This window comes from Gastrolobium bilobum, unplaced genomic scaffold, assembly GCF_033153095.1.
Source record: "Gastrolobium bilobum isolate Gb01-03AN ecotype WA unplaced genomic scaffold, APGP_CSIRO_Gbil_v1 utg14970, whole genome shotgun sequence".
Taxonomy (NCBI): domain Eukaryota; kingdom Viridiplantae; phylum Streptophyta; class Magnoliopsida; order Fabales; family Fabaceae; genus Gastrolobium; species Gastrolobium bilobum.
In genome coordinates this window covers 245,486-271,473 of record NW_026899194.1, presented here as the reverse complement: position 1 = coordinate 271,473, position 25,988 = coordinate 245,486, and the positions used below count along the sequence as shown (strand labels likewise).

General features: G+C 32.4%; 2 protein-coding genes across 3 annotated transcripts; both read right to left on the bottom strand.

Annotated features, from left to right (window-relative positions):
- Window positions 1-1,181: 1,181 nt before the first annotated feature.
- Window positions 1,182-3,567, bottom strand: LOC133288120 (large ribosomal subunit protein uL24c). Of its 2 annotated transcripts, XM_061485819.1 has the most exons (5): window positions 3,388-3,567; window positions 2,621-2,659; window positions 1,849-2,007; window positions 1,777-1,800; window positions 1,182-1,537 (listed from the first exon to the last, which is right to left on the bottom strand). In XM_061485819.1, the coding sequence occupies exons 1-5, from the start codon at window positions 3,493-3,495 to the stop codon at window positions 1,334-1,336; spliced, it is 534 nt and encodes a 177-aa protein (XP_061341803.1). In that variant the 5' UTR covers window positions 3,496-3,567; the 3' UTR covers window positions 1,182-1,333. The 2 variants fall into 2 exon arrangements, with proteins under 2 accessions (XP_061341803.1, XP_061341802.1); XM_061485818.1 differs by having other exon boundaries at window positions 1,777-2,007; window positions 3,388-3,566.
- A 1,069-nt stretch (window positions 3,568-4,636) lies between these two features.
- LOC133288118 (calcium/calmodulin-regulated receptor-like kinase 1) lies at window positions 4,637-9,551 on the bottom strand. The gene is made up of 8 exons (XM_061485816.1): window positions 9,531-9,551; window positions 8,278-8,648; window positions 7,584-7,737; window positions 6,898-7,024; window positions 6,088-6,173; window positions 5,939-6,010; window positions 5,486-5,686; window positions 4,637-4,975 (listed from the first exon to the last, which is right to left on the bottom strand). The coding sequence occupies exons 2-8, from the start codon at window positions 8,589-8,591 to the stop codon at window positions 4,637-4,639; spliced, it is 1,293 nt and encodes a 430-aa protein (XP_061341800.1). The 5' UTR covers window positions 8,592-8,648; window positions 9,531-9,551.
- Between the last annotated feature and the right edge of the window lie 16,437 nt (window positions 9,552-25,988).

Genomic DNA, 25,988 nt, shown 5'->3' with positions numbered 1-25,988 from the left:
ATTAATCATTCATGCAAATCTTTCATCTGAGACGCATGATAATAAACCAAGCACCTCAAAGTAGGCCTTACTACACTCACCTTGCCACACTGCTAATTTTTCACCGCCCACTTACAAATGATCTACCAATCCTTAAGTTGCAAATTTTGATAATTCAACTTGCTGTAATTGTTGACAGTGTCAAGCTGCTTTTCTTTTATCTAATAATATTTTAGGGATAAATTATTCTACCTATTTTTTTTTTCTGTCTATCTTTGTCTACCACTTTTAAAAGACAAATCTTAATTAACAGTTATCTTTTTCTCTCCTCTTTAGATTATGATAAAATACCTTATCCCAATATTTTATTCATGTTTAGTACCTATAAAAATTCACCTCATATAAAGTCAAATTGAAGTGAATGGAATACAATTAGAAATTTAGAACCATTTTTCACTTCCTCTAGAAATACTTTATGTGTGAGTTTTAATTGGGGTGAGATAAGGGCATACAGATATTAAACTTTTAATAAGTGCTTGTGGGGAGCAAGAGCATTCTCATATTTACAACCATACTTTGCATAGTCAATTTTATCAAAAGTGAAAGGGTAAAATATTTCTTCAAAACGGAGATAAGTTATCTTATCTCCAGTGAGCTCAAAACGACATTATTTTGGGACGAAAATCAAGATGTTTTTGTAATTATAATATATTGCAAGGTTATTTTAGTCTTTATCATTATAATTTTTTAATCTTATAACCAAAAACGACATTGTTTTGAGCTCACTGCAGATAACTTTATCTCCGGTGACTGAAGAATTTTTCAAATATGATAAATAATTACAATATTGTTTGGTAGAAGTCAAATATGACAAATAATTACAATATTGTTTGGTCAGATCCTAAATTAGTCAGAATATTTGAACCCGCCTAGATGTGCATCTAATATTATCCACTTCAGCATAAAACACGTTATTACATTTGGAAACTGAACCAAAGGATAGATATTGTCTTCTATTTCATCGTAGAGGACAAAAAGAAGCATTCCTGATTGGATTGTGCAGAGTCACTTGCACATAGAAAACAACCATTCTTTATTAAAAATAAAAATCAGATTTTCTACTTTTTAAAGTCATGCACTGGTGCACATGAATAAATGTAGATATGAACAATTTTCTCTTCAAACAAGTAGATTGCACAAAGTCAAAAACCAACAGAAAAATAAAAAAAAAATAATCACTCAGGTTTTGTATCAGAATAAAAGTATACACTACATAGTAAACAGGAAAAGAGATCATAACATAAGTACACCTAGAGTTACATTAATAGTGAATGCATGCAGTGAACCAGTAAAACTAAGCAGCAGCAGCAACTTCTTCAGTTTTCTTAGTATTTTCCTTCAGTTTCTTCCAATTCTCTTCAGTATCAATTACCTCTCCAGTTTTTATAAGGTAGCGGACCTTTTTACCATTTTCAAGGATTTTATGACCCACACGGCTCGCTACATTCTGATCCTTGGAGTAGAGCATCACATTTGAGCTGTGGATTGGACCTTCAATCTGGAATTGAAGGAAAAATGTTATTCTGAATCCTTGGGGGAATACCTTAAGTAAATGAAGTTTGTCTAAACATTTACTCTGCTTATGCATAACAACCAATGAATGAGACATCAAAGAAAGTTATAGCATATCCATGTTTTCTAAGTCAACACAAAGGTTAATTGCATTTCTTGAAGAGCATGCAAAAGGGAAAAAGAATTTATGATTATGAGTTCACTAGCAAGAGAAATGAAAACAACCTTAATAATTTGGCCTGGTTCACCCTCTTCTCTACTCTTCACATGCTTTGTCTTCAAATTTATATCTTTCACTATGACAGTGCTGTTATGCTTGAAGAGCTCAGTAATCTCCCCAATTTTACCCTTTTCATGTCCAGATATCACTTTCACTGTATCTCCAACTTTGACATGCATTTTGTGCAAGACAGGAAGGCTGTTCGGTTTACATTTCTTTCGCTCCCAATGCCTAACCTGCGGTGGAGAAATAGAAAAAAATTATTACACAAGACAATTATTAAGGCTAGCTAGACAATATATTTAAGTTGATCCATAACCATGTCTTTTTATGTTGTTTTACACTACTAAATTAGAGAAGTTTAAAGGTTTGTTCTGAGATCATTTTCTTAAGAACATTGAAAGCTTTATGCATGGTTGTAAAGACAGAGTCAAAATGGATTTAGTGTCAGTGCAAAGTTTTATATACTATTCATAAATGAGAAAGTTGCACATCCCTGAAGTAACTAAGGTATTAAATTGATGTCTAGAACAGAATTTTTAATACAAGGCAAAAGAAGGCTCAGTAATTTTGTAGAACTCTTTATAGTAACTGTGGATCAAATTTAGATCCAAAGCATTGACTGGATCAAGTTAAGTTTTGGTTTTAGGTATTAGCAAAATATTTTTAAACAATTGGATCATTTTTAAGTGCCACTAAGTACCACCCAGTAATGAACTGTAGATGACTACCACAGCACATATTCTGCTCTCATCTTGCTATTGTTAAATTTTTGGACCATTTTGATTTAACAAAATCTGAAAAGAATAATCATATTAATCATTGATGAGGCAAGAATCTGATGCTAACCTTCATTACAATAAGACATTGCTTCTCTGCTAACTTACCCTGCATATCACAACCATAAAATTATATCAAGTTAGTCTACTAAACTATTGAGTACTGCATCTGTTAGAACTAGGAAATTCAGTTACCATCTTGATTCATTTTATCCTTAATAAACAGTCCATTCCCTAGTCTCACAAAATATTAATGTAATTGCAATATTTAATAGGAAAAAAAAATAGCTGCATCATAAACTAAAAATATTCATTATTGAAAATAAATTGGTCAGCAATTATTTTCTGCAATTCCAAAGTTTGTGGGAGCTAATATAATAGACAAATAAAGATAATAAAATGTTAAACAACTAATAAAAATTGGAAAACAACTACAAGTTCAAAGTTGTATTCCACATCAAGAGAAGATATGTTTCTTCAGTATAACAATGCAAGTATGCAACCGCTTCAACTAAAAAGTTTGCTGAGCCAAACCTAACTTAATAAATCACCACATAGACAAGCACCACAATAGACACATCAATTTTTTTTTTGCAGGAAACATTCTAGTAACATCACCAGATTTATAATGGAAGACCCGAAAGAAAATTTGGAAAAAAATAATAAAAATTTGAATTGCTAATACCCATGACTTGGACTCTAACAGTAAACAAGCACAAATGCTTAAAACCCATTTGGATATAAGGAGCAAGGAAGCACGTGGAATGATCAAAATTGAAACTTGAACTGAAATGAACAAATTTGAGAAATGAATTTGAAGATAAGATAATGGGTTACCGGAAGAAAAGGGCAGAGAGTGAAGGGAGAGAGTTGCTGGCCGAAGAAAGAGTTAGAGGAGAGTGAGAGAGAGGTCATGGAGCTCTGAAGAGCAGCCATAGCTGCCATGTTGCTGAAGCCTCTTCTTCTTTCTGCTTCTGATAACGATTATTGGATAATACAGTGTGAGAGTGAAGAAAGTATGGAGAAGGAAAAAAAAGAATAAAGAGCGAACAAAACGACGACGTAGCATTTGGTCTGAAAATGGATTGTGGGCTTTAAGTGGGCCACTTTAGTAAGAGCAGATTCTAACCCCATTCAGAGAGTGACCCAACTTTCTCCTTTTCATTTTTCTTTATCGAATTTTTGTAAGAGAATAGATATTATTATTATTATTGTTATTGTTATTATTATTATTATTATTTATTGTTGAATTCACAGACAATAGAATAGAAATATTATAATATAGTAGAATGTTAAAGCTGAACTGATCAATGATCAATCCCCTGTGACTGTGTTAGTAGTATAAATTACGGGGGAAAAATATTTAATATTATTTTAGATAATTTTATCTAATGTTCACCGAAACGACATCGTTCAGGGATTGAAAAATTAAAAAATTAGAATAACCCTGAAATAAATTAAAATTATAAATACACTATGATTTTCGTTCCAAAACGATATCATTATAATAAACATTAAACAAAGTTGTCTAAAATAATTTTAGAAAAAATTGAATTCATAAATTATTATTATTATTATTGAAGCTTAACCTGTCTCCTACAACCTATTAGTTTCAAAGTTGAAATCCCATATCAGTTTAACTCCAAAAATAAATAATTTTTTTTTTTGAAATCCCATGTCATCTTTGTCAATTATAATTCAAGAACTCATTTGGTAATCAATTGAGAAGAGATAGATTGAAATTAATTCAATAAGTAGAAAGCTAGTGGATTGTTATAATAGATTGTGGGCGTCAAAGGTAACTTTCTCTTTGATCATTTCAATTCATTCATGAAAGCATTGATATACAAATTTTGGAGTGTCATTTCTACAACAATAGAAATGAGGTAAGAGAAGGAAGCAAAAAATAAAGGAAAAAAATGCAAAAAAAAAAAGTTACACAAAATTACAGCAGATGATGCCGGGCATCATTAAATCACTCATCATGCCTCATGTCAAGTTATGGTCATCTTATATCCAAAACCAAAAACCAAAAATGAAAATGTAACAAAAAAAAAAAATGAGAGCTAAATGTAAAAACCATCTTCTACACATCATACATGTCAGCCGCACTATCTATAGATTCTTCTCTTCGGTGGTCAGTAACAGAAGTCTTGGTTTCTGGTTGATCCAAATCAATGGAAACTTCGTCTGCTGTGGCTGAAAGGGACTTCTTATGATGATGATTCCTATGGTGCCTTGATTTAAGGATCCGTGTCAACACTTGTACTATGTCCCTCATGGAAGGGCGCTTCCTTGGTGCACGGTTGATGCATTTGTAGGCAAGGGCTGCCACTTCATTCAGCTCTTGGAAATCACATTTTCCCTCAAGCCGAGAATCAATAATCTCCTCCCAACCATTTTTCCCCTCAGTATTCATTGCTGCCTAATCATCCATCAATAGCATTCATTAGGATAAAAAACGAATTATGCATAATGTGCTATTACAACAATATTAGAGAAATATAATAAAAAATCATTAATATGGCCTTTACCTAACCACTTAAACTTTTGTGTTAAAATGATTTTTTACACGGTATTATAGACTCTGTGATCAAGTCGTCACGAGTTCTATCCATACCACCCCCATTCTAAACACAGGTAGGTGGACATGTGCATTGTTCAATCTTCAAGTTTCAATGGCCTCTTGTGTGAAGAGATGTGTTAAAGAAATATAATATAAAATCATTAATATGACCTTCACCTACCAATTTAAACTTTTGAGTTAAAATGGTTTTTTACAACAAAGAATTATGATAGGATAAGGATAACGTCCTCAAGTAGAATCATCAAACAACCAATGACTTGTTTTGATATGCACTATTTATCACCCAAAACCCCCAAATCCAATATGCTTGTATAGAGAGAAAGAGAGAGAGAGAGAGAGAGATCTTACAAGCTCAACATATTCCATAAGACCCTGCTGAGGATTTCGGCCAGCTATAAGTTCAAAGAGTAACACTCCAAAACTGTATACATCACTTTTCTTAGTGAATGTCCCTGAAGATATATACTCAGGATCAAGATAGCCAAAGGTACCCCGAATAGCTGCATGTTTATCCACCATCTCTTCTCTTGAAAGTCCAAAATCAGCAACCTGTTTGTTTAAGCATCAACAACTAAAACGTAAGGAGCATCCTAACCAACAACAAATGACCAAAAGAAAAATATACTTGGTCATTCAGCATTATCTTCGATCATATAGATTAAATATACAGCCCGAAAAGGGGGGAAATGAGTCATAAGAAGTGGATACCAAGAGTCCAAGATCATTCTTGGCCAAAAAAAGTCATTTTCTTTTTTACAAACTACCTTTTTGTTATGAAGGTGATGATTAAAAAGGACTTACCCTGGCTCGCATTGACTGGTCCAAGAGAATGTTGGCAGATTTGATATCTCGATGGATTACAGGAGGAACTGCCTGAAGTGACAACACATACAATTATAACCAACTATACAAAGCAGAATTATCTCAGTGTAGATCATCTCGATACTTACCCCATCATGAAGATACTCCACACCTCTTGCAACGTCTAAAGCTATATGAACTCTCAAATCCCAGCCCAGTGCCCCATTCTCTTCACCTGAACAAAGAGACAAGTATATATCTTCATTTATTATTGCATACGCAAGTTGAACTTGAAAGCAATTGCCAAAAAAACAAAGCAAAACGAGAAAAAAAAATACAACAATTAAAAGGAACTTAATATCAATTACTGTTTCATATCTTGCTTACATGACTTAGTCACTTCCTTATAAACTTGGAATCCAGTAGAGAAAATTGGGGATTATGAATTGAATCTAGACATGGCCTCATGTGGAATTTACAGAAACCAAAAAAAAAAGAGTTTGATATTCGTTTTACAGGTCTAGAAAACTTCTCAACTTGTGTTTGCATATACATATTTCAATGAAGCATATTCAGCCACAAAACTTGTATAGGATGACGGTCTATGCATGAACCCACTTCATGTCTTCTTCTTTTTCCCCCAAAAAAACTAAAAAATGAAGGGCGGGGGTTCATGTATTATTCTAGGAGATGCTGCTTTAATTAACCTGGAAGGACATACAGTAAAGCTGAAATAACATGAAGCCAAAGCCTTAACCAGTTGCATAATGGTAAGCCAAAGCCTTGACTACTTTAATCACTAAATTCAAACCAGAAGCCAATTCAACAAACTGTGATACTTGCCAACCAAAATGAGTAATTAATCCAATCCATTGAGCTTCCCCATGTGGTATGAGTGGCACAGGGAAGAATTTAGGACTTGAAGTTTTTCAACTGAAAAAGATAGATAGCTAACTTACTATACAAGTGAGAAGCCAAGCTTCCTTTACTCATGTAGACGTACACAAGCATATGTTGCCCCTTCTCAGCACAATATCCAACCAAGTTGACCAGGTTTCTATGGTGTAACCTTCCCAACAACATAACCTGAAAAAACAAAAGAAAAAGAAAGAAAAGAACACAAAAGTTTAAAATTAGCAAATTATTTTGGTCTTGATTGGAGCAGAAAGATCATACAGAAAAATTACCTACATGATAACTAAAGACTGTACAACTGCCAAATTACCATTTGCAATGAAGTTATCTAAATGGAAACACGCCAAGTTGCTAAGTATTTATATCAAGTGTAGCACACAACAAATCTGTACACAGGAATTATAGAAAATAAATAAATAAATAAACTATCATTTAGGATATAGTAATAATCATATTTCTGACATTTTCATTTTCCAAAATGATACCTCCTCCATTTCAAATTATTTATTGTAGTGCTTAAACTTTTGTAACTGTTGGTTCGTAGTAGACATCAATACTCCTTCGCATCCCTTCTATGTTTTATTTGTTATGCTGACTTTCTCCATAAATTTTATCAAGTTATAGCATTTAACATAAACTTCCCCCTGAAATTTATGTCTTGAAACACTGACTAATTCCACCAATACCATTGCCAAAGTAATGAGAAATCATTATTGGTAACCATTTTCACCTCTGTGTGAAATTCTTTCTCCCCCTGCTTTGAATTTGTTGCAAGAACTTTAACGGCAACAGTCTCGCCAGTAGACATCTGAGCTTTATAAACAGGACCAAATGCACCTTGTCCTATGAGGGTGGTAAAGTTATATGTTGCCTTTTGCAAATCCCTGAAGCGTAAATAAAAGAATTAGTAAACAGAAAGAGAGAAGAAAGAGATAAATGATAAGAAAAAAGCAATTGTTCCATGAAGTTCAAACAATTTTAAACTTCATTTTTAGAAACAATCAGTAGTCACTTAAATTTCCAAATTCTCAAACAAGGCATATTATTTTTGGTTGAATATGGAAACGCGAGATATGATGAGTCAAATGCCTAGAGACAATCAAACATTTAAGCCACAAGTACAACGGTATAATGGGGTTATGGTGGTTCAGAGCCATCCTTTCCTTAGTTTCATCATCTGATATTTAAATGTTCCATCCCAATTACTCGATTTCTCCAGTGAATTTATCTTCAAAGAACAAAGACCATGAAGCACTTAAGTTTTATTTAGAATGGACCATTTCACATTCCATACAAGAAAAGATAGGCAGTTAATTATTATTCACATGGTCTCAAAGCATATAATTGTGAAAGAATTTAGAGTAGGTTCATCTAAAAAAAAGAAGAATGGCACATGAAGGTAATTCAACATAAGAAAAACATACTTGTATGAATATTCTGGTATTCCAGATGCAGAAACCATGTTACTCTTCTTGAACCCATCAAGCCAGAAGGACATGCCATTACGACTAGACCTCACAGGTGATTCTGGACCTAAGGTTGAGTCTGATAGAATAGTACATGAATCAGCACCATTTGCACGGATAGGTATAGTAGCTGCCCTCCGGGAACTGCTATTGCCTATCTGTGAACGCTTCCGATGGTATCTTAGACATAACAAAGCAGAAATTGCCAAAACAACTCCAATTACCAAACCTATGGAAATCCCAATGATTAGTCCTGTTGACTCCTCTTTCATCTCTCCTCTTTCCTTTTCTGTGCTATTGCCTTTTGATCATCCAATCCATTCATAAACCTGCCAAAAGGTGCATCAGCCATACAACAAATATTTGCAAAAGAACATGCCACTAGTAATAGCTTTCCGTGGTGCTAGGTTCATAACATTGAATTTGAAGCGGTCAATTGTAGGCTTTTACTCTTAACTTTCAAAGTCATACACAAAAAAGTCGTCAGAAGCATACAACACTCCGAAGATTAAAAAAGAGAATCTCAGGCTGAAAAATCAAAGCTGGAAGTTGACATCACTTTGTTGAAATAAACAATCAAGAAAATTGGATGAGCATAATTTACCATTACCACTTTACTAAATACCATCCTTCATGTCTACCCAAAAGTCAAATTCACCAAAATCACTAATTATACAGAATAAGGAATGCATTGCTGAACAAAGATCCAAAAAAGAAAGGTATATCCAAAACTGATATAAATGGAGTTCAATCCTCTCCTTTATACCAAAACGAAATGTACAAATCTTAAAACTTTATCTGTTTTTCTATTCAACCAATCTTACCGTGACAAAAAAAGAAGAAGGAGGAGAGCAAGATCAGAATGATGAGAAAAAAGTTCGACCCACTAATGAAATCTCAACTGAGAGTAAGGTCAAATGCAAAAAGAACTTTCTTTTATGTCCTATTTTCTTTCATCCTAATCAGTTTTTTTTTTTTTCTTTTTTTTTTTCTCAGCAACCAAACAAGGGCATAGAAAAATTAAGAGAGAGAGAGAGAGAGAGAGAGGAATAAACAGACACCTATCCAGTTCAGCAGCCACATACAGACACAACAAAACACACTTATATGGAACAGATCAAAACATTGACAGCAGAGATGGTTGACCAAAAAGGAAACTGTTGTAAGAAAAACACGTAAAGTACACCAGAGATTTGAGAACAGAAACTCACCATTTCACACGAGAACAAAAACAAAAAAGCTGAACTGAAGGCAGTTACATGTTTTGTGGGGGCGTTGCTAAAAAAAAAAAAAAGAAGTAAAACCCAGAAATGTTAAGAAGAGAAAGCATTCTAAATGAGATTCGAAGAACAAAGATGAGAGAAAAGAATCTGCAGAGAGTTGCAGAGACCAGTTTCAGAACAACAACAAAAAAGTGCATTCATTTACTGCACAAAACAAGTGAATAGGCCGCTAAAAAATAAGGGGTTTGATTTTCTTATACGTTGCAATGAGATTTAGCACGGAAATCGAAGGATGTGTAGAAAAATTTGAATTCTTATATTGAATGAGAATTATAAAACCCAAAAAATAATACAGTAAAGTATTATTTTTCTCTTCAACAAATATTGTCGAATCCAATATAAAAAATTAGGGAAGTATATTGTGACAACCAAGTTGTGTTACTATCAAGTGACTATCAATTAATCTCACCGTTAGATCGATTATGTTGATCTAACGGTTATATTTATTTTCATCTTTGTATGGTTATGATTTCCCATATTTAAAGTGAAAACATTAAATATGAAAAATCATAATAGAAATAAATATAAAGTATTAAATTTGAGAAACCATGACCATACAAAGATGGAAATAAATATAACCGTTGGATCAACATAATTGATCTAACGGTGAGATTAATTGGTAGTCACTTGGTAGTAACACAACTTGGTTGTCACAATATCCTTCCCCATTAATAAAATATTGTAACAACAATTAGTGTTATTACCAATCAATTTCATCGTTAAATCGATTATGTTGATCCAACAGTTATATTTATTTTCATCTTTGTACAGTTGTGATTTTTCATATTTAATGTGAAAGCAGCATTAAATATGAGAAATCATAACCATATAAAGGTGAAAATAAATATAAAGTATTAAATATGGGGAATCATAATTATACAAATATGGAAATAAATATAACCGTTGGATCAACTTAATTAATCTAACGGTAAATTGATTTGTAGTAACATTGGTAGTAATACAAATTGGTTGTTACATTATCCTTCCCCTACAATTAATAACATATAAATCCAAATTCCAAAAAGTTCAATAAGCAAAATACAAAAGTAATTAAAATACAAATAAGTTATTCTTCTACTTATCAATCATTAAGATTAATATTATTACTATAAGCATCAGCATCTATCAATTACATAACTACTCCATCATTCTCTTCTAAAAAGGATCCTTTCAAATTTTTTAATATAAATTGCAAATCAAATCTTTATTTCTTTTTTATATTAAAAATTACAAATTTTGATTTAATTTTTTTATTATATGATATACTTATCATATTGTGTTATAAGATACAAAATCGTATCGTTCGATACAAATTCATTTCTGATATATCCTACGATATGTATTGCTGAGCTTATGAATCGTATCGTAAGATACTGATAACTATGCTTTTGAGGGATTAACGTGGATCTTCCTTAAATTTTAGAGGGACTACAATTTCGACCAATTGAGTCTATTTTAAATTTCAGTGGGACCATAATTCCACTTTTTTTCTAAGTAATTAAAATAGACTTCGTAATTTTTGTTGTGGTTCCAAAAAAATGCTTTATTCAAAATAATAATAATAAAATATTTTTGTTGAGAAGGAGGTAAAATTTACTTTTCTTTTTCTCTTCTTTGAGGCACATGGCAATTATTCTAATTCAAGGAGATGTTTGGGAATTACAGGGTGCAGATTAAGGTGGACACGTGTCCTTTTATGGCCGAACATTAATTCTTGATGAGTATTAAAGGACCACTTGGATTGCTTTTCTTCCTTGTTGAAAAGATATAAATAACTCCACCCTGTAAACAAAGGGATATATTTATGTGTAAAAAAGTGAGAGAAAAGCAACTTGTATGATTGCTTGCAGCAGACATAGTCTAAAGTTATTTTGGATATTTAATATTGATTATTCTCTTGACCAAGTAGACAAGTGGCAGTAAATTTAAATTGAACATAATTTTTTTTTAATATATGGATATGATCTCATCACAATTTATTTTTTTTTTTATTTCATACAAAATTTAATTATTATATATATTTTTTTGTAACTCCTGTATAGGGTCTATATAAAATCCTAATTTATAAGGAATCAATCTGAGTCAAATGATTTTATTTTCGATTTTTTTTTCAACTTAAGAATCAATTTATCAATTATAATAAATTTTTATTTAATTATTAATTTATTATTTATATTTATATTACTTTATATATGTTATAATATTATCCTATTTGGGAATTAAATATACGAAATATTTTTTTTTATAATTTTTTTATTTGTTGTTGTATTTTTTTATAATAAAAGTAAGATGTTACTGATTTACACGAGAGTAGTGAGAAATGTTTTAGTCTAAATTTTGTATATATTATTTCTTTATTTTTATTATTATTTTGTTTTTGATTTGTGAAATTGTGATGATTGATCCTAATTCAAATGGTCTATCTTAAAAATCATGAACGGGTTTAGGCTAATGATAACTAGGCTCAAATCTTCTTAGAAAATGTTTCAAGTTAGAACATGAACTTGATGCACCATCTAATTTGTTGAATTTTTAGTCATGTATCCAGTTATTATATTTTATTTTATTTTAAATATAAAAAATAATCGTAGCAACTAGCAGTTATATTATTATATAAACACTACATAAACAACACAAATGATCTCGGCTTTGCCACCATGGTAAAAGACTCGAGTTAAATCTCAATTTTTCCTTTACCAAAAAAAAAAAATCTCAATTTTTCAATCCCAAGTGTAGGTGAGTTGGTAAGCGGATTGCAGCTTAAGGGTCGGGCGTATGTGGCCAATGAAGTTATGCGTTTGATTCAGAAGCACTTTGAGACCAATGGTGAAAATCATAACGATCCAAACAGTTACTAAAAAAAAATCTCAAATTCTCCTAGCTAGAAAATCTAGCCGTAAATATCTGTAGGCAAAAAATAATGGGGAAAATTATATTTACAAACTTTTTGTTTATAAACTCTTACAAACTACACTATGTATTCTTGGAAAAACACTAGGTTACACTAAGTTCTTCCGAGAGTATATAGTATAATTTGCAAAAATTTGTGAAAAAAAATTTGTTAACGGATCATTCTCCAAAAATAATTACACTATACTGTAAATGGTAAAATAATATCTTTTTAATTTATATGAAAGGATTTCCTAATTTAGCATTTAGTTTTTTTTTTCTCTAAAACTATGACTATTAATTGCTTATTTAAAGATTTAAAGATAAATTTAAAAATGATAAAATTATAAAAACATATTTTTAGTCATTCAATAAATGAAAAAAATTAAACACTATTTATTATTATCTATTTGTTAGCTCACAAAAATGAAAAAAATAAATAAATGAATTAACAAATAAGTAGTAACAATTAATATCCTAGAGGGGTATTTACCAAAAAAAAAAATATCCTAGAGGGGTTAGGGTGCATTTCTTATGTCCGGACCCAATTTGAAAAATATTTATGGGGTACCCCTTAAATTAACCTAGCTCAAACGCCTTTTGGAGGTCAACTCATGGAAAATTATATAGTTTTGTTGATAACCATAGTAGTTAACAAAGGATAGAGTTTTCATTTTTCAAAACATATCCCAAAATCAAGAAAATACAAAATAAAGAAAACGAACACCTAAAGAGAAGTTGGTTGATTTTGGCGGGTAATAGGTATGAGGGAAATGAGAATGGAAGTGATCAACTTCAACCTAACACACCTAAATGACCTAATGTGACATGAAATAAAGAGAATTGATGAATCCAAGCAAAAATGCAACTTTGGGATGAAAACAAAGTGAAGCCCACTTCTGACCTTCATGAAAGTGATAGATTAGTTCTTGTGATTGTGATTATTCATAAATTAAGATTCAAGACCATGACATGATGAAGAACAATGTAGGCATATGAATTAGAGTAACTTGTTCTTACCTCCTTCAAATTTTTTTATTACGCAACTTCTTCTAATTTTAAAATATATACAAACTTCTTTTCAAGGAAAAAGCTTATAAAGAAAAATAAAATAAGAGAAGTTGATGTAAATTCTTTAAGACACAACTTTAGTTTTGAAAACTTTATAGAGTGTAAGCTTGTATAATTAGAATATATATAGAGGTAGGATCCTTTGACACCGGTATCAAATTTGAAGTTTGACACCTCATATGAGAGCTGTTAGATCAAAAAAGATCAACGACTCTGATTTGTAAGCATATGATACTATTGATCTTTTTTGATCTAACGACTCTCATATGAGGTGTCAAAGAATCCTGCCTCATATATATATATATATATATATATATATATATATATATATATATATATATATATATATATATATATATGAGGCAGGATCCTTTGACACCGGTGTTAAAGAAAAAGTTTGACACCTCATCTGAGAACCGTTAGATTAAAAAAAATCAATGATGTCACATGTTTACAAATCAGAATCGTTGATTTTTTTTTAATCTAACGGTTCTCAGATGAGGTGTCAAAGGATCCTGCCTCTGTATATATATATATATATAAGAGATGAAAACAATCTACTCAGTATTAGCTAAGTTATATATCTGCATGGAAGCTATTAGCTGCAATGGCCACCTTTTTTAACTCATTGCTTAGCACTTTGACCTTAATTTTCTTCTTCTTTTTCATATTTCTTAGGAAAATTTTTTATGTGTATCTTTCTCTGTAAGGTTAAATTTTAGCATAATAGGTTCACATTAGCATCAAATACACCCATAATCAATATGCATATATATATATTTGTCTAATCCACAAATGAGATTAATTATAAGAAGTTTAGATTTCTGCAGCTGCTATACGTGCAGCAATCAAATGCTTATAATATATATACGTGAAAACATTAAATGTGAAGAATCATAATCATACAAAAGGTGAAAGCATTAAATGTGGGGAATCACAACTATACACCTGTCGTTGCTGTATGTAAAGCGACTACATAAATAATTTTACTTAATTATAATTAAATAATAAAATTGTACAAGTATGAAACGATGTGTATATGAATGTATATAAATAGTAGTATTCTAAACATGATTCCAGAATTCGAATATGATTGTCAGTTATAAATTATAATCATTAACTATTTGAATTGTTTTTTTTTTCAAGCGTTTCATTGTCATCTTTCCCTCAAACTAACGTCAATTGAACTTTCATTTTAAATTTCGTGTCCAAGTTGTAAAATTTAGTTCTTATATAATTAAATTGGTATGTTGGGTTGGCCATTTCACGGTCTCGAAAGGGCATTTCAATCAAATCCACTTACTATTAATATATCTTTTGCTTAAAAAGAGGAAAGATTTCTGGGCCTCAAAATATGTATAGATTAATTTTCAGGCAGACACCCAACCACTATTCGTCGGAATTTTGGAATGGTTCTAGGTGGTGCACACGTCTCATTGGACAAACTACTATTGGTAGGGAAAATGAAATTAATATAACAATATTAGATTTACATTGGTGAGTTTTCTGAAAGCACATAAGTCATTTTTTTATTTAAAAGTTTATAAGAGCGTTTTTGGATTCAAAAGATGGATAATGTATTATGTCCGTATTAGCATTAAGAAATTTATAAAATTTAATTATTTACTGATAAAATAGGGCATGATAATAATGATCGAACTTGTAATTGCTTAATTATTGAAACTCTAATAACATATAAAAAATTAATTTAACCTAAAAATTTAAACAGGTAGAAGAAAACATATCAACAATTTTATATTTCTCTACCACCAAGAAAGCTAAAGCAATAAACTTTTTCCTCGCAGTTTGTCTTCTGTTTTTTATAACCGCGATGTTGCCATGGCACCTTGAATAGTATATTTGTACAACTAGGACGAGAACATCATGGTGCTCTTTATAAAATAAAGGGCTTGTTGGCCACTTTGAAAACGAAATAGTGCAAACAAAATTTTATATTTACATTTGTGTGACCTAAACAAGTGTTGATGCAACGTTTGGTGGTAATTATATTTGAAATGAGGGTATTGCATCCATCAAGCTATTGCCTTTTCACTTTACCTACTCTTCTGCATATCCAGTAGGGTGGCAATACGGGTCAACCCGACACGACACGACACGTTTTTGACCCGTACACTATTTGACACGACCCTGACACGACCCATTTTGTAAACGGGTCATAAAACACAAATTCTGACACGACCCGTTGCGGCTCACGAGTCAACACGACACGACCTGCAAAATTTAAAATTTTAAAAAAAAGTGGGATTTTTTGAAAAATAAATAAATTAAAAACAATAAAAAATAAAAATAAAAATAAAAAAAGATTAGCTTCTGTTTTTTGAGATTTTTAGTTCCTTCTATTCTTTTCTATACTAAACAATGACTATATATATCAATATATAAATGAATAAAAATAGTAATATAATAAAATATTTAATAAAAAAATAAAAAAATGACACTGTGCGGGTTGACACGCGAACCCGCGGGTTGACACGTGACCCGACACGAAAAAAAACGGGTCACATTTACACAACTCTGACACGATCCGCCCTGACCCGCGGGTTGACACGACACGTGATTTGGCAGGTCGGGTCACGGGTCAACCCGCGGGTCAATACCTGTATTGCCACCCCTAATATCCAGAGAACCAACAAAACAAAGGATTCAATTAATTAATTTATGGGTTTTATGTTTATCATGTAACATGATATAACATCACTTTCCTACACACACATTAAAGAGGTGGGGTTCACATATTTTTCTTTCTCTTTCATCATTCCATTTTCCTCTTCATTTTTGTGTGTGTGTGTTGAAAATAACACTTAAATCATGTAACATAACACTAATAAAACCCTTAGGTGGTGTTTGGTTGGGAGCTTTTCAGTGGATATCTATCTTTCTGAAGTATGGCTTTTAGAAACACCATGTTTGTTTCAACGTATTTTCACCAAAACCCATCTATCCAATTTGTCTGGATTTATGAGAAACATAGATATCCGCACTGTTTAGAAACCCAATTTGAAGGTGGGATTTTCGGAAAACCGGTTATCTGGCTTTTAATGCACTGTTGATTTCATAAAGTTACCCTAATTTTCCCAGTAAAGTTTTTCCCCACCAAACAACTTTTTTTTACATTTTTCTATGGGGTTTGATTTTCTCATGTTAAATGAGAATTCAATTCTCATGTTGTAGAGATAAAAAGCATGTGGGACCCATGTCAGCACGAAAATCGAAGGGTGTGTAGGAAAATTTGAATTCTCATGTTAAATGAGAATTATAAAACCTTTTTTCTATCTATCTCACTTTATCTATCTTTCCAATCATTTTTCTATCTATTACATTTTCTTACTATTTCAAAAAAATTTCTTCAACCAAACGTCCCCTTAATTTATTGCTAGATCGGTCAAGTGGGATGACACAAAAGCTCAAAAGAGCCTTTATTTGTGTAGTAAACGAGGGTGGTTGTCGGCATCTCACCATCACAAAAGCAAAACCCTTCATTTCAAGGGTTATTTTTTAAAGAAAAAAATTGTTTCACTAATAAATTCATTTTTCTAATTATAGTTCATCAAAGATTTAATCAGCTTTTATAAAGTCTTAAGAAAGTGGTCATTTTAAATTATTTTTAAAAGAACTAATGATGAAGTTCTGCAGTGTTATGTCTGACAGGGAAGTGGATATCCTAAGAAGAACTTTTTGGTTACGCTAGGTCGCTAGCTATATATATATATATATATATATATATATATATATATATATATATATATATATATGTTTCTATCGTGAAAGTAGATAAGTTATCTACATTTATTTTCAAAACAACATCGTTTTGGGTTGGAAAATTAAACAATTATAATAAAAAAGACTATTATAACCCTGAAATAAATTATAATTACAAAATATATTGATTTCTGCCCAAAACGACGTCGTTTTAGGCTCAATGTAGATAACTTATCTACATTCACTGTAGAAACATTAAAACATATATATATGTAGGAGTTTACATTTCTGGAGCTGCTGTACGTGCAGCAATCAAATACTTGCCATATATATACTTGAAAGCATTAAATGCAGTGAATCATAACCATACAATAGATGAAAGCATTAGATGTGGAGAATCATAACTATACACATGTCCCCCTTGTTATACGTAAAGCGACTGTAGAAATGATTTTACTATATATATATATATATATTTGGACATTTTCTGAAAAATAACTAGTATATATATATATATATATATATATATATATATATATATATATATATATATATAAAATAACTAGTATATATATATATATATATATATATATATATATATATATATATATATATAGAGGAAGGTTATACTTACAACCTTTTTCTTTTACAACTTCTTACAATCATATCTTAACACCGTTAATTTTCGCCAATCAACGATTATCATTTGTTGTGAATTAATAATTAATTAATGAATTTAATTTGCGAAAATAATAACCGTTGATTGGCGAAAATCAACGGTGTTAAGATATGGTTGTAAAAGAAAAATGTTGTAAGTATAACCTTCCTCATATATATATATATATATATATATAGAGGCATGATCATTTGACTCCGGTGTCAAATTTAAAGTTTGACACCTCATCTGAGAGCCGTTAGATCAAAAAATATCAATGGTGTCACATGCTTACGAACCAGAGTGGTTGATATTTTTTGATCTAACGGCTCTCAGATGAGGTGTCAAACTTTAAATTTGACACTGGTATCAAAGGATATATATATCTATATATATATATATATATATATATATATATATATATATATATATATATATATATATATATGTCAGAAAATGTCCAACCCGGATGAAGCATACAATCTTCTCTTCTACTATTTTCTTGTTTATTTTTTTAAAGAGAGAGATGGACGTCGATTGTATTTGTAGTCACGTATAACTTGAAGGCAAAGATTCCAAGCCATTTATGATTGCATGAGATTGAAGGAAACCTGAATGTCTGACTTTTTTATATTGCAATTTGCATCTTTGGGCAGTGTTTATAGGGCATGTGATTTATACATGTGGTGGCATGTGCTATTGTTCTCTTGCTCTACAACTTCAGTTCCAGTTCCATTTTCATGAATCATAAGTAAAAGGGTTTTATAATTCTCATGTAACATGAGAATTAAATTTTTTCTACACACCCTTCAATTTCCGTGCTAATAGGGTCTCACTCATGACTTTTTCTAATATATAAGTCCCACATACTTTTTATCTCTATGACATAAGAATTCTCCTCTCATGTAACATGAGAATTATAAAGCCCTAAGTAAAAAGCCAGAACAAAATATCAAATATGGTAGCATAAGACTTTGATTCAGTTTATGGTTTTCGTTATTTTTTAAGTATGTTTGAAATAAAATATTTTAAAATTGATTTCATTTATAAATAAAATATCTGTTAAAAAAAAGTTGTAGTAAAAAATTGATTGATTTAGAAATCATTTTATTTTAGTTAAATACAAGTAGAGATCTATTCAAATTTAATTTGATTTGATTTTAGTTTTAATTATTTGAAATAACATTCTTGTTTTATTAATAAAGTCATTTAATTTGTTACACGTAAGGATAATAAAGTAAACCGCCAACATATTCCTCACATGGTATGTTCTTTAATTGTCCTTTCATTATTTTAAGTATAATTTTAATAATATTTTCAAATATGAGAAATAATCATTAAATGGAATTAATTTAAATAAAATCATTTTCAATTTTTAATTATTTCAAACACAAGTCTGTCGGGATCAAGTTTTATTTTTGTTAGTGTGCTTTTATAAAAGATACCCTTCCAAAGCAATTTCCTTTGTTAATTAATAGGATGGAGTCTGGGATTCAATATAACACCTCGTAGTTTTAAAGTTTAAATAAAGATTAAAGGGTAGGATTAGTAAAAATCATGAGTTTTGGGTCAAAATACATAAAAAGGGTAAAACGGTAATTTGACAAACACGTAACCCTAAACAGTAAAATATTAGTAGAAGGTCTCAAATGGAAAAAATAACCCTGAAAATGGATTCAGAACGAAAAATTGAGTGGTTAGGCAAGTTTTTGAAAATTTAATGAATAGTATTTTTCCGAGTAAAAATGCAGCGGTACAGTTGCACCGAAAAACGTGTTGAGTGAAATTTGAGCTCTAGGTTTGAAAATAAGTTGAAAAAGATACATAGGACTAAGAATTGTGATTATTGATGAAATTTGATGAACATTAGGGATTTTGGGGAAACGTGTTAACAGTGCACATATCGGATTAAAACTGTGATTTCACTGAATGACCAGAAAACTCCGGATTCATATGTTCAAGTGTAATTAAGGGACTTCGGTGAATGTTAAATTTTTTATTTAATGAATAGTTCATGAATTAATTGGTGATTAGTGAGTTTAAGTGAATTTAAGTGAGGTGGCACTTGTGGGGCCCACCCCCACTTAAGTGACTTATAAACACATGTGAGAAATCAGATTTTTGGATCATCTTCCTCCTTCCTCCTTTCAAATTTCGTGGCCCTCCATTGTTAGTGAAAAAGAAAAACTTGAAAACTTCAAACCAACATAGCTTGAGTTATAGGGCATGGATTTGAGTGATTGCAAAGCCAAACTTGTGTAAAATCTTGAGAGGAACACATTGCTACCCTTAGTTTCGCATGGGGATCATTGTAGAGAGAGATCATTGGCCAAAAAGGCTACAGTTTTGAATCATTTTTGGGGTCATTGATGGTGGTTTGAGTTGCAATGGTGCTTGAATATCACTCCTTGGAGGCTTGTGAGTCCATTTGTGGTAAGCATTACCAATCCCATGCCATGGAGTTTTGTTGATGATTTGAAAATTGGTATGAAATTTGAATATGTGTTGGTGAGTTTGGTTAGTTGAAGATCTCAAATTGAATTTGTGCATTAGATAAATGTTGTATAGAATGATGAATTAGAGTGATTGAGCTTATAAAATTTATTGAGAAAAATAATTTAACTTAGGCAAATTTTGAGTTTAGGAACAAGACTTTGTGAAATGGAATGATTGTAAGATTGTGTAATTGAGTTGTGGAGTAATTGTATGAGTTAATTAGTGGATTTTATGATGTGTAGAAGTGTGAAATTGGATTGAATACTCCTAGGTGTACTTGCATGTAGAATTCGGCCATGTAGGAAAGTAAAGAAAAGATGATGTAAAAATTATATGATCGGTGTTGTGTGGTTGTGGATTGTGTTTAATTAGGTTACATGTTGGTTTGATGCGTGTGGTTTGGAAGTGGAAACATTGGATATGTCTAAGTGTAGAAATTGGCCTAAAGGAAGATAATTGGGAAAAATGATGTTAGATGGTAATGGAATGGAATTTAGGAATTGAATTGGTGTTGGGGTAAGCTTAAGAAGCTAGTGGAACCTTGAAATAAAATTAAGAACATGGCTTGGTATTTTTGGGTCATTTGGCCGAATCATGGTGTGTGTGGGTGGGCCTGTGGTGCTTTGTATTTTGATTGGTTGCACCATTGTGTTGATGATCCTTGTGTGATCATTGTAGGTTGCCTCCCATGAACGTGAACTTGGAACGGTGAGCTTGGTGGTTTGCCTTTGGTCCTTGACCAAAAAGATTGTGGTAAGTGGTCATGTAAAAATGCTTGAGTACTTGAATAACCATGTACATGTTCTTATTTGGTTGTATTGAAATGAGAATGACCTATATGCAGGTATTTATTGTTGGACGATTAAATACCCTTTTTGGTCCTCAACAAATTTCATGATGCCCGCTTTAGTTCCTAGCAAATAAAAAGGCTATTCGTGGTCCCTAAAAAATTCAAAATGGACCCATTTAGTTGAAATCGTGGTCCCTCACAAATTCAAAAAAGACCCACATTAGTCCCTCAAAAGGACTAAAATGGGTCCACTTTGAATTTCTTAGGGACCACGAATAGCCTTTTTATTTGCTAGGGACTAAAGCGGGCATCATAAAATTTGTTGAGGACCGAAAAAAGTATTTACTCTTGTTGGACCAAGCTCGATTGTGTTTTGCTTTGGAGCTACCTAGAGAGGGAGCTTCCATCAGGTAATCCCTTGGTACTGGGGTTAGTCCCCGTGTGTGCTCCACCATGCCCCTTGGGGGTAGTGGTTGGAGGTGTATGTTGATAGTATATTATAACATGCTCATGCATTATGTATGTCAGTGGGTACATAGGATGTATCGTGTCTTTGACCAGTAGACTATTGCCTTCGGGAGTTACGGACTTTCATTGGATAGGTCTCCGTGAGGGAGTTCCAGTTGACCTAGGGTCATGGTGTGTTATCCGTTGAGGAGCACACTAGGAAAGTCTCGGGTGTATATGGATGAGGGTGCCTTGGTTGATGTTCTAGGAACACTTCCTTGGATGAGAATCCGTAGGCTATATGCCGAGGTCAATAGGTCGGGTGTTGCGTGGCTTTGGCATTGACCATTCCAGCTTCATCATATTTTTACTCCCTATGCTTCCCTACTTCACTAAATCCCTTGCTTTATCCCTTTTTGGTTATTGTAGTATATTATTGATTTACATCTGAGTGAGCCATGGGGCGGAGTAATCTCCAGAACCTCTGGGTTATCGAGATATATTCATATATCTCATCCCGTTTTGGAGACTTTATTTCAGGTAGTAGCAGTGGGGCAGGAGCCGTGGGCAAGAGGCCATTGGATGAGCATTGGAGATTCATGTACTTTTAGCATTTTGAGGCCTTTGTGGCATAGGCTAGACTTAGGGCATGAACATTGTATGTTGAGTTAGGATTATGCATATTGTCATCTTTGTTCATGCCATATTTTGTCTAAGTTTAGTTGCTGATTTACCGTGCTTTATTTTGAGGATTTATTATGTTGTACCTGGGAGGATTTATTTGTATTATGTTTATATTGGATTGTAATTTGTAAATATTGGACCTTGTGTAATATTGAAGGATGATGTATGATGAAATGGAAATAGGCCTATTTTAGTTGATGAATTATGTGTATGTTTAATGCATGCAAATAGATCAAAGTGATTGAAATTGTTTAAGTTTTACAATTTAAGAAATGAAATGTAAAGTGAGCAAATGGATATAAATTGTGATGGGCTGTAAGAGCATCAAGACATTGCTGGTCCTTGAGTGCCACCCTTGAATATTAGGTACCATTAATGATAGATAACACACTTTTGATAAAGTGGGATAGGTTGAATAAACAAAGGAGATGTTGTCGAAATTTCTATAAAATGACAGATTTTGGGTGAACTTTGGGAGAGCATATCTCCCTCCACATAAGTCCAATGGGGACATTCCATACACCATTTTGAAGGTCGAGATGTCAAATATGTTGTGTCAAAATGTGGTAGCCATTGGAGTTGTGCGCAGACCTGCAGAGGCAGAAGAATGACGACTGCCCAGAATTGCCATGCACTTGGGGCTCTCAGGTTGCAGAATTGGGGAATTTATTCCCACCTCAATTCTTGGTAAAATTAGTCTCACGATATCTCAAATTGAAGTTTGAGGTGTCTAGTTTACTGTATAAAAATTTTAGAGTAATTAATATAGTGGTTTGTCCGGAATCGTTGAAAGAGTGGGGGATGTTTGGAGCCCTCTTTGAGGTTGGCTGGCAGTTTTGCTTGTCCAACTTCAAACGGTGATAACCGTAGCAAACGAGAACTTTTTGGAGCTTGTGATATCTTGTTGGAAAGATAATTAAGTCTATAATAACATACTAAAAGATGATAGGTTTGCGAGACGCGAATTTTGTGCAGTATCCAAAATACTGAACCATATTCGGATAGGTAAAAACCGTAAAAGTGAGATTTTGACTAAGTGGGTTTATGGGAACCCCTTGGTGACTTGAGAGAAGGATTATATGATAGTTAGGCAATTAATATTATTATTCCGCATTTAGTTGTCAGTTATGATCACAACTTTTATTCATTACGCTTTATTATTGTTTTAAATGCTCGCGTAATGAAAAGGAAAAAGTTTACTCGCATTTTTATAAATGAACTGTTGTGATTGTAACTGCGCTTAATATGATAATCAATGTTAATAATACCGGTGTACAATGGCTGTTACAGTCAACAATCCAACAACTAGAATGGATATTAGGCAATGGAAAATTCACTCTTTTTTGGGTGGATAAGTGGTGGTGTAGATGGGGTGCTCCTAGATCACACAATAACTACCCCTCCACTAGAGGAGTTGTAACTCATAGTGAAAGACTATGTAGACCAATCATCTAATGATTGGAATTGGTGTTACCTTACTAAGTATCTCAATGGATCTGCTCTCACTAGAATCCGGACTATGATTCCTCCTTCGGATGAAGATGAGTCTGACAATCTTCAATGGCACTGCATTGGGTCAAATGATTCAATAGTGCGTCATGTGTACAAAAATATTAACGGAGACGCTCCACAAAATTCATTTCTTTGGTCCTCATTGTGGAGTTGGAAAGGACCCCAGAGAATAACAGTGTTCATGTGGTTAGCTATTTTAAATAGATTACCAGTGAGAGAGAGGACAACGAGGTGGAGCAATGGCCCTCAGGATTGCTTGTCTTGTCCAAGAATTGGTGAAACAATCATACATGTCCTTAGAGAATGTACTCATGCAAGGAAAATATGGAAGATATGGTTTAAAGGAAGAATTCTCTTTTGGTTCCAACATGTCCCAGAAGATGATTGGTTTAAAATTAACATTTCTTCGTATAGGAATGATAGTTGGGGTTTTGATTGGAAAGACATCTTTTACATCTCGTGTTGGTTCTTGTGAAGATGGAGGAATGCTGATATTCACAATAGTGAGGCTAAGCATTCTGATATGACCAAGGAGTGCATCGTAGAATACATTGCTAATATTAGGTATGCTATTGGTTGTAATGAAGCACAAAATATATCTGATCCATTAACTTATCAGAAGAGGAAGTGGGAAAAGCCAGGTTTGGGTCTCTTTAAAGTGAATGTGGATAGAGCTGTTTGCAGGCACAACTCAATTGGAGCGTGTGGTGGATTGGCTCGAGATAGTAATGGAAATTGGCTGGGTGGTTTTACCTTTTTTGTGGGTCAGTGTAGTAGCCTTGAGGCTGAGTTATGGGCTATTCTTCAAGGCATCAATCTAGTTGGGAAACTTAACCTTAAGAATGTAATCATCGAATCTGACTCGCAGAGGCAATTACCATTGTTTCAGAGACCAATGTGAGCATAAATACTTTTCAACTTGCATGGAAGATTAGGAAGCTTCTTACTGAACACCAGTATATCTCTGTCAAACATATAAAGAGAGAAGCCAATCAACCGACAGATTTAGTTGCTAAAAAAAGGTTGCAATATCCGCAGCAAGAAAACATGATAGTGATGACTGATCCCCTAGAAGAGACCAAGGATCTCCTTGTTGTTGATATAAGTAGCACTTATGTGGTAGATAGGGCCACGACTTAGTGATTGTTTATTTCTGTTTTCTTTGTTTTGGGCTTTTACCCTCCACATTTACCAAAAAAATAAATAAATAAATAGGATGACATGTTATAATTTGTATAAACTTCATCAACATTGACTTACACCAGTTTTAACCAGTCAAATAAGCACATTAAGGGGGTATTCGATACATGAAAAATTTAATATTCTCGGTAAAGTGACATTAGGTATGTGATTTACCCATATTTGATATAAGGGAGTGTAAAAATTTTCCTGAAAAAATTACAATCCCAGGATTTTACTTTACTCACAAAAATCCCAAACCAAAATATCATTGAATAAGTGGTATTTTAGAAATTTCATAGAATGGAAAAATATTGACTGATTTTTCAGACAAAAATACCCTCCCTACTGTTTCGGTTTCACTATTATTATTCTTCTTCTTTCACTCTTCGTTTTGGTTTCTTCTTTTTCCCAATCGAAGCTCTGATCTCTGTTGGAATTCAAGAAAGCGATAACAACAAATCCGCTTGGGAGGGTGTTGGACTCATGGAACCCTTTTTCACTCGCTGACTATAATGCTTGTCCTCGCTCATGTGAGGGAATCCTATGCAACAACCTCACCGAAAACGTCACCAGCATAGTCCTTAACCACCTCAGTCTCGGCAGCAAACTCAAGTTGAGACAGAGAGAAAGAGAGACAAAGAGTTAAGATATAGAGAAGAAAAAAATGAGACTAAATAAAAAAAAAGGCTTAAGATTAATTTTATAAATTTGATCCACATTTCAAGCAATATTTTACAATCAATCAAATATAGTCAGGAAAATTGACTCAATATTTTTGAGAAAATTTTGGCCTACCAAACAGTTTTTTAGTAATATTCTCGGTAAATTTTCTTTCCCACCATATTCCTGAAATCATGATTTTCGACTAAAAAAACTTTCTCCTCTACTAAAAGGCCCCTAAAAAGCAAATTAAAAGTACCAAATAGGCAATTTTTCTGTA

Excerpts from the sequence above, each read along its gene's own strand:
- LOC133288118 (XM_061485816.1), bottom strand. The coding sequence starts at position 8,591 with ATGAAAGAGGAGTCAACAGGACTAATCATTGGGATTTCCATAGGTTTG. Across the intron at positions 5,687-5,938 it reads ACCAGTCAATGCGAGCCAGG|GTTGCTGATTTTGGACTTTC; the intron begins GTAAGTCCTTTT and ends TTAAACAAACAG. Across the intron at positions 4,976-5,485 it reads TTATGGAATATGTTGAGCTT|GCAGCAATGAATACTGAGGG; the intron begins GTAAGATCTCTC and ends ATGGATGATTAG.
- LOC133288120 (XM_061485818.1), bottom strand. The coding sequence starts at position 3,495 with ATGGCAGCTATGGCTGCTCTTCAGAGCTCCATGACCTCTCTCTCACTC. Across the intron at positions 2,660-3,387 it reads CTCTCTGCCCTTTTCTTCCG|GGTAAGTTAGCAGAGAAGCA; the intron begins GTAACCCATTAT and ends TGTGATATGCAG. Across the intron at positions 1,538-1,776 it reads AACCAGGCCAAATTATTAAG|ATTGAAGGTCCAATCCACAG; the intron begins GTTGTTTTCATT and ends CTTCAATTCCAG.